Here is a 14,644-nt window from a genome sequence, read left to right as displayed (position 1 = left end):
TGGGGTCAGATTTTGGGATTCCATGACTCCCTTCCAATTGGGGATCTCCCATAGTATCCCCCAATTTTACACAGATGATGGGTGGGTCCTCCCAGTTTGGGGTCAGATTTCGGGATCCTATGGTTCCCTTCCAATTGGGGATGTCCACAATATCCCATAATTTTACGCAGATGATGGTTGGGTCCTCCCAATTTGGGGTCAGATTTTGGGATTCCATGATTCCCTTCCAACTGGGGATCTCCCATAGTATCCCCCAATTTTACACAGATGATGGTTGGGTCCTCCCAGTTTGGGGTCAGATTTGGGGATCCTATGGGTCCCTTCCAGTTGGGGATGTCCCACAAGATCCCAGAATTTTACACCAGTGATGGTTGGGTTCTCCAAGTTGGGGTCAGATTTCAGGATCCTATGGTTCCCTTTCAGTTGGGGATGTCCCAAAATATCCCATAATTTTATGCAGATGATGGTTGGGTCCTCCAACATGGGGACAGCTTTTGGGATCCTACACTTCCCTTCCAACTGGGGATGTCCACAATATCCCATAATTTTACACTGATGATGGGTGGGTCCTCCCAATTTGGGGTCAGATTTGGGGATTCCATGACTCCCTTCCAACTGGGGATCTCCCATTGCATCCCCCAATTTTACGCAGATGATGGGTGGGTCCTCCCAGTTTGGGGTCAGATTTGGGGATCCTATGGGTCCCTTCCAATTGGGGATGTCCCATAAAATCCCATAATTTTACACCAGTGATGGTTGGGTTCTCCAACATGGGGACAGATTTTGGGATCCTACACTTCCCTTCCAACTGGGGATGTCCCACAATATCCCATAATTTTACGCAGATGATGGGTGGGTCCTCCCAGTTTGGGGTCAGATTTTGGGATCCTATGGTTCTCTTCCAATTGGGGATGTCCCACAAGATCCCATAATTTTACACCAGTGATGGTTGGGTTCTCCAACATGGGGACAGATTTTGGGATCCTACGCTTCCCTTCCAATTGGGGATGTTCCACAAGATCCCATAATTTTACGCAGATGATGGGTGGGTCCTCCCAATTTGGGGTCAGATTTGGGATCCCATGACTCCCTCCCAATTGGGGATGTCCCACAACACCCCACACTTCCACGACTTCCCTCCCGTGCCGGTTGAATCCCCCCAATGACCCCAAAACTTTGGGACCCCTCGTGCCCCCCAACACCGCGATGGGAACCCAAGACCTCAGCAATAGGATTAATCCCTCACAAGGTCCCGGGGTGGGAGGGCCGTTATTTTTGGGGTGGCACCGGGGGTCCCCAGCCGTACCCGTGGCTGTGGGGCGGGTTGTTCACCAGGCAGACGATTTCCGCCACCTTGATCTCGCCGTTGGGCGCCGCGTTGCGGTCGTTCTCGTAGTAGCTGAGGACGCCGTCCTGCAGCGCGCACCACCGCCGGCTGAACTCTGCGTGCCGATGCCAATGGGGGTCACCCGTGGCCACCCGTGGCCACCCAAGGCCACCCACGATCACCTCGGGTCACCCATGGCCACACACGGCCAACCAAGGCCATCAACGGTCACCCATGATCACCTCGGGTCACTCATAGCCACCCAAGGCCACCCAAGGCCACTCATGATCACCTGGGGCCGCCCATGGCCACCCAAGGCCACCCAAGTCCAACCGTGATCACCTCGGATCACCCATGGCCACCCACGGCCAACCAAGGCCATCAACGGTCACCCATGATCACCTCGGGTCACTCATAGCCACCCAAGGCCACCCATGGCCACCCAAAGCCACCCATGGCCACCCATGATCACCTGGGGTCACCCACGGCCACCCAAGGCCATCTGGAGCCACTTAAGGCCACCCATGGCCACCTAACTCCACTCATGGCCACCCACGGCCACCCAAGGCCACCCAAGTCCAACCGTGATCACCTCGGGTCACCCATGGCCACACACGGCCACCCAAGACAATCAAAGGCCACCCATGATCACCTCAGGTCACTCATAGCCACCCAAGGCCACCCATGGCCACCCACGATCACCTGGGGTCACCCACGGCAACCCAAGGCCATCTGGAGCCACTTAAGGCCACCCATGGCCACCTAACTCCACTCATGGCCACCCACGGCCACCCATGGTCACCCAAGGCCACCCAAGGCCAACTGTGATCACCTCGGGTCACCCATGGCCACCCACAGCCAACCAAGGCCACCAATGGCCACCCACGATCACCTCGGGTCACTCATAGCCACCCAAGGCCACCCAAGGCCACCCAAGGCCACCCATGGCCACCCAAGGCCACCCATGATCACCTCGGGTCACCCGTGGCCACCCACGGCCAACCAAGGCCATCAACGGTCACCCATGATCACCTCGGGTCACTCATAGCCACCCAAGGCCACCCATGGCCACCCAAGGGCATCTGGAGCAACTTAAGGCCACCCATGGCCACCTAAGTCCACTCTTGGCCACTCACGGCCACCCATGGTCACCCAAGGCCACCCAAGGCCAACTGTGATCACCTCAGTTTACCCATGGCCACACACGGCCAACCAAGGCCATCAACGGTCACCCATGATCACCTCGGGTCACTCATAGCCACCCAAGGCCACCCATGGCCACTCATGATCACCTGGGGCCACCCATGGCCACCCAAGGCCACCTGGAGCCACTTAAGGCCACCTAAGGCCACCTAAGTCCACTCATGGTCACCCATGATCACCTGGAGCCACCCAAGGCCACTAATGGCCACCCATGATCACCTGGGGCCACCCACGGCCACCCCAGGCCACCCAAGGTCACCTATGGCCACCCATGATCACCTGGGGTCACTCACAGCCACCCAAGGCCATCTGGAACCACTTAAGGCCACCCAAGACCAACTAAGATCACTCATGGCCACCCACAGCCACCCATGGCCACCTGGAGCCACTTAAGTCCACCTAAGGCCACCTAAGTCCACTCATGGTCACCCATGACCACCTGGAGCCACCCAAGGCCACTAATGGCCACCCATGATCACCTGGGGTCACCCACAGCCACCCAAGGCCATCTGGAGCCACTTAAGGCCATCCAAGACCACCCAAGACCACCGAAGACTCATGGCCACCCACAGCCACCCATGGCCACCCGCGGCCACCGCATGACCACCAATGGCCACCCATGATCACCTGGGGCCACCCACGGCCACCCAAGGCCACCTAAGTCCACTCATGGCCACCCAAGGCCACCCAAGACCATCAACGGCCACCCATGATCACCTCCGGTCACTCATAGCCACCCAAAGCCACCCATGGCCACCTGGGGCCACCCAGGACCACCAGAGGCCACCCAACCCCCCCTGGGACCCCCACCCCATCCCACCCCTCACCTCCACCCCCCATCAGGATCACACAACCCCCAGCCCCCCTCCCCCCCAAAAAAAACCCAAGCAAGCACCCGCTTCCCTCCCCCCCAGCACCCTTTTTTTTTTGGGACGGTGGGGCTCAAAGCCCCCACCCCATTTTTCACGGACCCCCACCCCGACCCCATTTACCTTCCTGACCCCTCCTCTCGCTGTGGGGTTTTGCCACGGAGGGGGTTTTGTAGAGGAAGCCGCAGTGGGTGACGCAGGGCAGCGGCTCTGTGTAGGGTTCCGCCGCGCCGCACCCCAAATCCGGGCAGGGGGGCTCTGAGCAAAGCAAACACACATTTAGGGCAGCAAAACCCCATAGGGACCCCAACCCCAAATCCCCTTGGCTGGGACAGCAAAACCCCATAGGGAACCCATCCCCATATCCCTAAATATGGGGCAGCAAAACCCCATAGGGACCCCAACCCCATACCCTTATTATGGGGCAGCAAAACCCCATAAGGACCCCAACCCAGGTGGGGACATTTGGGGACCCTGACCCCACATTTAGGGCAGCAAAACCCCATAGGGACCCGAACCCCATATCCCTTATTATGGGGCAGCAATATCCCATAGGGAACCCCAACCCCATATCCCTTATTATGGGGCAGAAAACCCCCATAGCAGACCCCAAACCCCACATTTAGGGCATCAAAACCCCATACGGACCCCAACCCCATATCCCACACTATGGGGCAGCAAAACCCCATAAGGACCCCAACCAGGTGGGGACATTTGGGGGCCCCAACACCACATTTAGGGCAGCAAAACCCCATACGGACCCCAACCCCATTCCCACACTACGGGGCAGCAAAACCCCATAGGGACCCCAACCCAAGAGGACCCTTGGTGACCCCAACCCCATATCCCTGAATATGGGGCAGAAAACCCCATAGGAACCCCAACCCAGGTGGGGACATTTGGGAACCCCAACCCCACATTTAGGGCAGCAAAACCCCATAAGGGACCCCACCCCCATTTGCCCTATGGGACGGCAAAACCCCATAGGGACCCCAACCCCATACCCTTATTATGTGGCAGCAAAACCCCATAGGGACCCCAACCCCATATCCCCAGCTATGGGGCAGCAAAACCCCATACAGACCCCAACCCCATATCCCTAAATACGGGGTAGAAAACCCCATAAGGACCCCAACCCTACAGCCCATACTATGGGGCAGAAAACCCCATAAGGGCCCCAACCAGGTGGGGACATTTGGGGACCCCAATCCCACATTTAGGGCAGCAAAACCCCATAGGACCCCAACCCCATAAACTTATTATGGGGCAGCAAAACCCCATAGGGACCCCAACCCCATATCCCTAAATATGGGGCAGCAAAACCCCATAGGGACCCCAATCCCATATCCCTAAATATGGGGCAGCAAAACCCCATAGGGACCCCAATCCCATATCCCTAAATATGGGGCAGCAAAACCCCATAGGGACCCCAATCCCATATCCCTAAATATGGGGCAGCAAAACCCCATAGGGTCCCCAACCCCATAACCTTATTATGGGACAGCAAAACCCCATAGGGACCCCAATCCCATAACCTTATTATGGGGCAGCAAAACCCCATAGGGACCCCAATCCCATAACCTTATTATGGGGCAGCAAAACCCCATAAGGACCCCAACCCCATATTCCTAAACACGGGGCAGAAAACCCCCATAGAGAACCCCAAACCCCACATTTAGGGCAGCAAAACCCCATAGGGACCCAAACCCAAGGGGCAGAAAACCCCATAGAGACCCCAACCCCATATCCCACACTATGGGGCAGCAAAACCCCATAGGCACCCCAACCCCATATGCCTAAATATGGGGCAGCAAAATCCCATAGGGGACCCCAAACCCTTACCCTTATTATGGGGCAGAAAACCCCATAGGAACCCCAACCCCATAACCTTATTATGGGGCAGCAAAACCCCATAGGGACCCCAACCCCATATCTCTAAATATGGGGCAGAAAACCCCCATAGCAGACCCCAAACCCCACATTTAGGGCAGCAAAACCCCATAGGGACCCCAACCCCATATCCCTTATTATGGGGCAGCAAAACCCCATAAGGACCCCAACCCAAGGGGACCCCATAGAGAACCCAATACCATATCCCATACTATGGGGCAGCAAAACCCCATAGGGACCCCAACCCCATATCCCTAAATACGGGGTAGAAAACCCCATAAGGACCCCAACCCTACATCCCATACTATGGGGCAGCAAAACCCCATAAGGGCCCCAACCAGGTGGGGACATTTGGGGACCCCAACCCCACATTTAGGGCAGCAAAACCCCATAGGAACCCCAACCCCATATCCCACACTACGGGGCAGCAAAACCCCATAGGCACCCCAACCCCATATCCCTAAATATGGGGCAGCAAAACCCCATAGGGACCCCAACCCCATATCCCTAAATATGGGGCAGAAAAACCCCATAGGGACCCCAATCCCATAACCTTATTATGGGGCAGCAAAACCCCATAGGCACCCCTACCCAAGGGGACCCCATAGGGACCCCAACCCCACATCCCCAGCTATGGGGCAGAAAACCCCATAGAACCCCAACCCCATACCCTTATTACGGGCCATCAAAACCCCATAAGCGTCCCGTAACCGAACACAACCGACCCGGAAGAGGTTTTAGGGTCGCTTTTGGGGTTTTGTTCCCTTACCCGAGGTGAGGTTGTGTTGTAGGAATTCCATCTGCAACCTTTGGCCGCTCCTCCGGGCCAGCGCTAATGGGGTCGGGCATTCGGGATCCCCTGTAGGGCAGCACACCTCGGCCCCACAAAATAATAGGGCCTGCGTCTCGGCTACGTCGCTGCTGGTGACGGCCATACAAAGAGCCTGGGGGAGGGGGGGGAAGGAATTTATGGGGTTTGTAGGGTCGGAGGTGAAAAGGGGAGGAGGGGGGGGAGGGGTTTGTAGGGTCGGGAGCGGTTGTAGGGTCGGGATTTGGGATGAAAGGGGGAAGGAAGTTTGGAATGGAGGAATGGGGTGAAGTCATTGAATGGGGCGGGACGGACGGAACGGGACGGACAAACAACCCTACAGCGCCACGAGCTGGGCTGCGGGGGGGAACCCTATAATGGAGAAACCCTACAACACAGCCAGGGATGGGGGAACCCTATAAACCAGACAGGGATGGGGGGAAAACCCTATAACACAGCCAGGGATGGGGGGGAAATCCTATAAACCAGCCAGGAATGGGGGGAGAAACCCTATAAAACAGCCAGGGATGGGGGTGAAACCCTATAACACAGCCAGGGATGGGGGGAACCCTATAAACCAGACAGGAAAGGGGGGAGAAACCCTATAAACCAGAGAGGGATGGGGGGGAAACCCTATAACTGAGGCAGGGATGGGGAGAAACCCTATAACTGAGGAAGGAATGGGAGGGAAACCCTATAAGTGAGCTATGAAGGGGGAGAAACCCTATAACTGAGGAAGGAATGGAGAGAAACCCTATAAACCAGCCAGGAATGGGGGGAGAAACCATATAATTGAGGCAGGGATAGGGGAGAAACCCTATAAACCAGCAAGGATTAGGGGGGAAATCCTATAACTGAGGCAGGGATGGGGAGAAACCCTATAACTGAGGCAGGGATGGGAGGGAAACCCTATAAGTGAGCTATGAAGGGGGAGAAATCCTATAACTTAGGCAGGAATTGGGGGGAAACCCTATAACTGAATAAGGATTGGGGGGGGAAACCCTATAACTGAGGCAGGGATGGGGAGAAACCCTATAACCGACTTATGGGGTTTGGGGGGGGGGTCCAGGGGGTCAACCCTACATCCAACCCCATTGATGGGAGCCCCGTGGTGATGCTTGGGGACGTTTTGGGGTCTCGCTGGGTTGTGTGAGTTCTCCGACCCCATAAAGGGGGTCAGGTCGTTTTATAGGGTTTGGAGGGGGGTCAGGGGGGGTCAACCCTATATCCAACCTATTAATGGGGGTTTTTGGGGTCGGGATCAACCCTACATCCAACCCCATTTATGGGAGCCCCATGGTGATGCTTGGGGACGTTTTGGGGTCTCGCTGGGTTTTCTGGGTTCACTGACCCCATAAAGGGGTTCAGGTCATCTTATAGGGTTTGGAGGGAATCGGGGGGGGGTCAACCCTATATCCAAACAATTAACGGGGTTTTTGGGGTTTTGGGGTCAACCCTACATCCAACCCCATTGATGAGAGCCCCATGGTGATGCTTGGGGACGTTTTGGGGTCTCGCAGGGTTGTGCGGGTTCTCCGACCCCATAGAGGGGGTCAAGTCAACTTATAGGGATTGGGGGGAGTCGAGGGGGGGCTCAACCCTATATCCATCGCATTAAAGGGGCTTTTTGGGGTTTGGGGTCAACCCTACATCCAACCCCATTGATGGGAGCCCCGTGGTGATGCTTGGGGACGTTTTGGGGTCTCGCTGGGTTCTGTGGGTTCTCCGACCCCATATAGGGGGTCAGGTTGACTTATAGGGTTTAGGGGGAGTCGAGGGGGTCAACCCTATATCCAACCCATTAATGGGGTTTTTTGGGGTTTGGGGTCAACCCTACATCCAACCCCATTGATGGGAGCACCCCGGTGATGCTTGGGGACGTTTTGGGGTCTCACTGGGGTTCTGTGGGTTCTCCGACCCCATAGAGGGGGTCAGGTTGACTTATAGGGTTTAGGGGGAGTCGAGGGGGGGCTCAACCCTATATCCATCGCATTAAAGGGGCTTTTTGGGGTTTGGGGTCAACCCTACATCCAACCCCATTGATGGGAGCACCCTGGTGATGCTTGGGGACGTTTTGGGGTCTCGCTGGGGTTCTGTGGGTTCTCCGACCCCATAGATGGGGTCAGGTCGACCTATAGGGTTTGGGGTAATTGTGAGGGGTCAACCCTAAATCCAACCCATTAATGCGTGATTTGGGGTGGGGGGCAACCCTACGTCCAACCCCATTGATGGGTTCCCTCTGGTGATGCTTGGGGACGTTTTGGGGTCTTGCAGGGTTGTGCGGGTTCTCCGACCCCATATATGGGGTCAAATCAACTTATAGGGATTGGGGGGAGTCGAGGGGGGGCTCAACCCTATATCCATTGCATTAAAGGGGCTTTTTGGGGTTTGGGGTCAACCCTATATCCAACCCCATTGATGGGAGCCCCATGGTGATGCTTGGGGACGTTTTGGGGTCTCACAGGGTTGTGTGGGTTCTCCGACCCCATAAAGGGGGTCAGGTCGTCTTATAGGGTTTGGAGGGGGATCATGGGGGGGTCAACCCTATATCCAAACAATTACTGGGGTTTTTGGGGGTCAGAGGTAACCCTACATCTGACCCCATTGATGGGAGCTACATGGTGATGCTTGGGGACATTTTGGGGTCTTGCAGGGTTTTCTGGGTTCTCTGACCCCATAAAGGGGTTCAGGTCATCTTATAGGATTTGGAGGGAATTGGGGGGGGCTCAACCCTATATCCCAACAATTAATGGGGTTTTTGGGGGTCAGAGGTAACCCTACATCCGACCCCATTGATGGGAGCTACATGGTGATGCTTGGGGACGTTTTGGTGTCTCGCTGGATTCTGTGGGTTCTCCGACCCCATAGATGGGGTCAGATCGACTTATAGGGTTTCGGGGCGGTTCCGGGGGGCCGTGTCTCCCACCGACCCTATTGAGCTCTTCCTGCTGGCCGAAGAGGGGGTGGAAGCGGCGGAATTTGCCGTGCCGGTATTTGGCCAGGAGGAAACGGCGGCGCGACGAGGCGGCGGCCGGGGGGGCGATGGATTCGCTGGGGGGGACGTTGGACGCCCAGAACTCGTTGGACCTGCGGTTGTCCAACAGGTGGAAGAGCTGCAGGGGTTAATTAAAGGGGGGGGGTTAATTAAGGGAAAGGGGGGGGTGGATTTGGGGGTGGGGTGAAGGGGGGATGGGGGTGGGAGTGGGGTGGGGGGCAATGGGGTGGGGATGGAGGGGGCAGTAGGATAGGCATGGGGGGCTCTGTGGGGTGGGAGGGGGGCAATGGGATGGGATGGGGGTCAGTGGGATGGGGGCAATGGGATGGGGGGCTCTGTGGGGTGGGAGGGGGGCAGTGGGGTGGGGATGGGGGGCAATAGGGTGGGAGGGGGGCAGTGGGATGGGGCTCAGAGGGATGGGAGGGGGGCCATGGGATTGGAGTTGATGGGATGGGGATGGGGAGGGGTCTGCAGGATGGGGGGCAATGGGGTGGGAGGGGGGAGGCTCAGTAGGATGGGGATGGGGGGCTCTGTGGGGTGGGAGGGGGGCAGTGGGGTGGGGATGGGGAGGGGGCTGCGGGGTGGGGGGTAATGGGGTGGGGGGGATGGGGGGGTCTGTGGGGTGGGAGGTGGGCAGTGGGATGGGGATGGGGAGGGGTCTGCGGGGTGGGGGTAATGGGGTGGGGGGGATGGGGGGTCTGTGGGGTGGGACGGGGGCTGTGGGGTGGGGGGCAATGGGATGGGGATGGGGGAAGGGGGGGGATTTGGGGGTGGGGTGAAGGGGTGAAGGGGGGCTGGGGGGTGGGAGTGGGGTGGGGGTGAGGATGGGGGTCAATGGGGTGGGGATGGAGGGGGTGGGGAGGGGGATGCAGGGTGGGGGGGTGTGGGGTGGGAGGGGGGAAATGGGATGGGAGGGGGCCCATGGGATGGGGGGCAATGGGGTGGGAGGGGGTTATTAGGATGGGGGGCAATGGGATGGGGGGCTCTGTGGGGTGGGAGGGGGGCAGTAGGCTGGGGATGGGGAGGCAATGGGGTGGGAATGGGGGGTCAATGGGGTGGGGATGGGGGCAATAGGGTGGGAGGGGGGCAGTGGGGCGGGGGGCAGTGGGATGGGGGCAGATGGATGGGAGGGGGGCCATGGGATGGGGGTCAATGGATGGGGATGGAGGGGGCAGTGGGGTGGGAGGGGGTCTGTGGGGTGGGGGGCAATGGGATGGGGATGAAGGGGGCAGTGGGGTGGAGATGGGGAGGGGGCTGCAGGATGGGGGGCAATGGGGTGGGAGTGGGGGGTCTGTGGGGTGGGAGGGGGGCAATGGGATGGGGATGGGGGAAGGGGGGGGATTTGGGGGTGGGGTGAAGGGGTGAAGGGGGGCTGGGGGGGTGGGGGTGGGGTGGGGGTGGGGATGGGGGGCAATGGGGTGGGGATGGAGGGGGTGGGGAGGGGGATGCAGGGTGGGGGGGTGTGGGGTTGGAGGGGGGCAATGGGATGGGATGGGGGTCAGTGGGATGGGGGCAATGGGATGGGGGGCTCTGTGGGGTGGGAGGGGGGCAGTGGGGTGGGGATGGGGTCTGCAGGACGGGGGGCAATGGGGTGGGGATGGGGGGCAATAGGGTGGGAGGGGGACAGTGGGGTGGGGGTCAGTGGGATGGGGGCAGATGGATGGGAGGGGGGCCATGGGATTGGAGTTGATGGGATGGGGATGGGGAGGGGTCTGCAGGATGGGGGGCAATGGGGTGGGAGGGGGGAGACTCAGTAGGATGGGGATGGGGGCCTCTGTGGGGTGGGAGGGGGGCAGTGGGGTGGGGGACAGTGGGATGGGGATGGGGGAAGGGGGGGGGATTTGGGGGTGGGGTGAAGGGGGGATGGGGGGTGGGAGTGGGGTGGGGTGGGGGGCAATGGGGTGGGGATGGAGGGGGTGGGGAGGGGGATGGAGGGTGGGGGGATGTGGGGTGGGAGGGGGGAAATGGGATGGGAGGGGGGCAGTGGGGTGGGGGGCAATGGGGTGGGGATGGGGGAAGGGGGGGGGATTTGGGGGCGGGGTGAAGGGGTGAGGGGGGGCTGGGAGGGTGGGAGTGGGGTGGGGGTGAGGATGGGGGTCAATGGGGTGGGGATGGAGGGGGTGGGGAGGGGGATGCAGGGTGGGGGGCTGTGGGGTGGGAGGGGCGGCTTGTGGGGTGGGAGGGGGGAAATGGGATGGAGGGGGCAGTGGGGTGGGGATGGGGAGGGGGCTGCAGGGTGGGGGGAATGGGGTGGGGAGGGGGGGGTCTGTGGGGTGGAGGGCAGTGGGGTAGGATGGGGGGCAATGGGATGGGAGGGGGTCTGTGGGGTGGGAGGGGGGCAGTAGGCTGGGGATGGGGAGGGGTCTGCAGGATGGGGGGCAGTGGGGTGGAAATGGGGGGGTCAATGGGGTGGGGATGGGGGTCAATAGGGTGGGAGGGGGGCAGTGGGGCGGGGGGCAGTGGGATGGGGGCAGATGGATGGGAGGGGGGCCATGGGATGGGGGTCAATGGATGGGGATGGAGGGGGCAGTGGGGTGGGAGGGGGTCTGTGGGGTGGGGGGCAATGGGATGGGGATGAAGGGGGCAGTGGGGTGGAGATGGGGAGGGGGCTGCAGGATGGGGGGCAATGGGGTGGGAGTGGGGGGTCTGTGGGGTGGGAGGGGGGCAGTGGGGTGGTGGAGATTTGGAATGGGATCGTGGTTGTGGGGAGGACATGGATATGGGGCCGTGGTGGAGGGTCGGGGCAATGGGGTCGTGGTTGTGGGGCCGTGGTTGTAGGGTCACGGTTGTAGGGTCATGGTTGTAGGGTCATGGTTGTGGGGTCATGGTTGTGGGGTCATGGCAATGGGGTCATGGTGGTAGGGAGGACATGGCAATGGGGTCATGGTTGTAGGGTCAAGGTTGTAGGGTCATGGTTTTGGGGTCATGGTTGTGGGGTCATGGTGTTGGATCATGGTTGCAGGTTGATGGCAATGGGGTCATGGTTGTAGGGTCAAGGATGTGGGGTCATGGTTGTGGGGTCATGGTTTTGGGGTCATGGTGTTGGGTCATAGTGGTGGGGTGATGGCAATGGGGCCGTGGTTGTAGGGTCATGGCTGTAGGGTCATGGTCATGGGGTCATAGTTGTGGGGCCATGCTTGTGGGGTCATGGCAATGGGATCATGGTGTCGGGTCATGGCTGTAGGGTCATGATATTGGGTCATGGCAATGGGGCCATGGTTGTAGGGTCATGGTTGTAGGGTCATGCTTGTGGGGTCATGGTGGTGGGTCATGGCAGTGGGGTCATGGTTGTAGGGTCATGGTTGTGGGGTGATGACAATGGGGTCATGGTTGTGGGGTCATGGCAATGGGGTCATGGTGTTGGGTCATGGCAATGGGGCCATAGTTGTAGGGTCATGGTTGTAGGGTCATGGTTTTGGGGTCATGGCAATGGGGTCATGGTGTTGGGTCATGGTTGTAGGGTCAAGGTTGTGGGGTCATGGTTGTGGGGTCATGGCAATGGGGTCATGGTTTTGGGGTCATGGTTGCTGGCATGTGTTGATGGCAATGGGGCTGTGTTTGCGGGGTCATGGCAATGGGGTGATGGCAATGGGGCCATGGTTGTAGGGTCATGGTTGTGGGGTCATGATATTGGGTCATGGCAATGGGGCCATGGTTGTAGGGTCATGGTTGTGGGGTCATGGTTTTGGGGTCATGGTTGCGGGTTGATGGCAATGGGGCCGTGCTTGCGGGGTCATGGCAATGGGGTGATGGCAATGGGGTCACGGTGGTGGCTCATATCAATGGGATCCCGGCAACGGGGTCCCGACGGACCCCACATCAACGGGGCAGAACACAGCGACCCCACAACCACCCCGATCACCTGGATCAGCTCCTCGCTCCACACCCTGCTGTCCATCTTCAGGCTGCGCACCTTACTGACGTTGGGACCCAACGCCCTGTGTTCCCCTACAGACCCCAAAACCCCGCTGAGCCCGAGCCGACCCTACAAACCTATAGGGCCACCCTAGAAATCTATAGGGCGGATATAGGGCGAGCTTCCCCCTACCCGCGCATCTCTCACAGATGACCACGCAGAGGTTGATGGACGCCCAGTCGGGATTCGGGGCCCCGCAGTCGGCGCACAGTCGGTTGGCTTCGGGTTCCCAAATGCGTTCGGCCACCCCATAAGTGGCCAGGGCCGAGGCCACCGCGCCCCGCATGGCCGCCATCCACGCCTCCTTGTCCTGCTGGGACGCCGCCGAGAAGCTGCAATGGGGGAGGAGGGGTTATGGGGTGGGGATGGGGGTTATGGGGTGGTTATGGGGGGTTATGGGGATTATGGGGTGGTTATGGGGTGGGGATGGGGGGATATGGGGTGGTTATGGGGGGTTATGGGGTGGTTATGGGGTGGGGATGGGGGGATATGGGGTGGTTATGGGGGTTATGGGGTGGTTATAGGCAGTTATGGGGTGGGGATGGGGGGTTATGGGGTGGTTATGGGGGGTTATGGGGGGTTATGGGGTGGGGATGGGGAGTTATGGGGGGTTATGGGGTGGGGATGGGGGGATATGGGGTGGTTATGGGGGGTTATGGGGTGGGGATGGGGGATTATGGGGTGGTTATGGGGGTTGTAGGGAGTTATGGGGTGGGGATGGGGTGGTTATGGGGGGTTATGGGGTGGTTATAGGGGGTTATGGGGGTTATGGGGTGGGGATGGGGTGGGGATGGGGCGATATGGGGTGGTTATAGGGGGTTATGGGGGTTATGGGGTGGGGTGGGGGGGGTGGGGGGATATGGGGCGGGTTATGGGGTGGTTATAGGGGGTTATGGGGTGGTTATGGGGTGGGGATGGGGTGGTATGGGGGGTTATGGGGGGGATATGGGGTGGTTATGGGGGGTTATGGGGTGGTTATGGGGGTTGTGGGGGGTTATAGGGTGGTTATGGGGTGGGGATGGGGGGTTATGGGGCGGTTATGGGGGGTTATGGGGTGGTTATAGGGGGTTATGGGGATTATGGGGTGGTTATGGGGGGTTATGGGGGTTATGGGGTGGGGATGGGGGGTAATGGGGGGTTATAGGGTGGGAATGGGGTGGTATGGGGGGTTATGGGGTGGGGGTGGGGGGGGTTGGGGGATATGGGGTGGGTTATGGGGTGGTTATAGGGGGTTATGGGGGGTTTTAGGATGGTTATAGGGGGTTATGGGGTGGTTATGGGGGGTTATGGGGTGGGGATTGGGGGATATGGGGTGGTTATTGGGGGGTTATGGGGGGTTATGGGGTGGGGATGGGGGGATATGGGGTGGTTATGGGGGTTATGGGGTGGGGATGGGGTGGGGATGGGGGGATATGGGGTGGTTATGGGGGTTGTGGGAGGTTATGGGGTGGGAATGGGGTGGTATGGAGGGTTATGGGGTGGGGATGGGGTGGTTATGGGGGGTTATGGGGGGTTTTAGGGTGGTTATAGGGGGTTATGGGGTGGTTATGGGGTGGGGATATGGGGGTTATGGGGTGGGGATGGGGTGGGGATGGGGGGTTATGGGGTGGTTATGGGGTAGTACTGGGTGGAGATG

At 59.4% G+C, this 14,644-nt stretch overlaps 1 protein-coding gene across 3 annotated transcripts in view; it reads right to left on the bottom strand.

The window, feature by feature from the left end:
• Positions 1–14,644, bottom strand: part of ARAP1 (ArfGAP with RhoGAP domain, ankyrin repeat and PH domain 1) — a 72,067-nt gene that overhangs the window by 20,886 nt on the left and 36,537 nt on the right. For all 3 annotated transcript variants that reach the window (XM_090134197.1, XM_090134198.1, XM_090134199.1), the window contains 6 exons: positions 13,141–13,340; positions 12,955–13,040; positions 9,028–9,210; positions 6,059–6,233; positions 3,523–3,657; positions 1,307–1,442 (listed from right to left, as the gene is read on the bottom strand). In XM_090134197.1, the coding sequence (XP_089990323.1) occupies positions 1,307–1,442; positions 3,523–3,657; positions 6,059–6,233; positions 9,028–9,210; positions 12,955–13,040; positions 13,141–13,340 (915 nt within the window). The remainder of the gene's footprint in view (positions 1–1,306; positions 1,443–3,522; positions 3,658–6,058; positions 6,234–9,027; positions 9,211–12,954; positions 13,041–13,140; positions 13,341–14,644) is intronic.

Source organism: Phasianus colchicus, chromosome 1 (assembly GCF_987193195.1).
Source record: "Phasianus colchicus chromosome 1, bPhaCol1.hap1.1, whole genome shotgun sequence".
Taxonomy (NCBI): domain Eukaryota; kingdom Metazoa; phylum Chordata; class Aves; order Galliformes; family Phasianidae; genus Phasianus; species Phasianus colchicus.
This window is presented reverse-complemented; position numbering and strand designations above follow the sequence as displayed.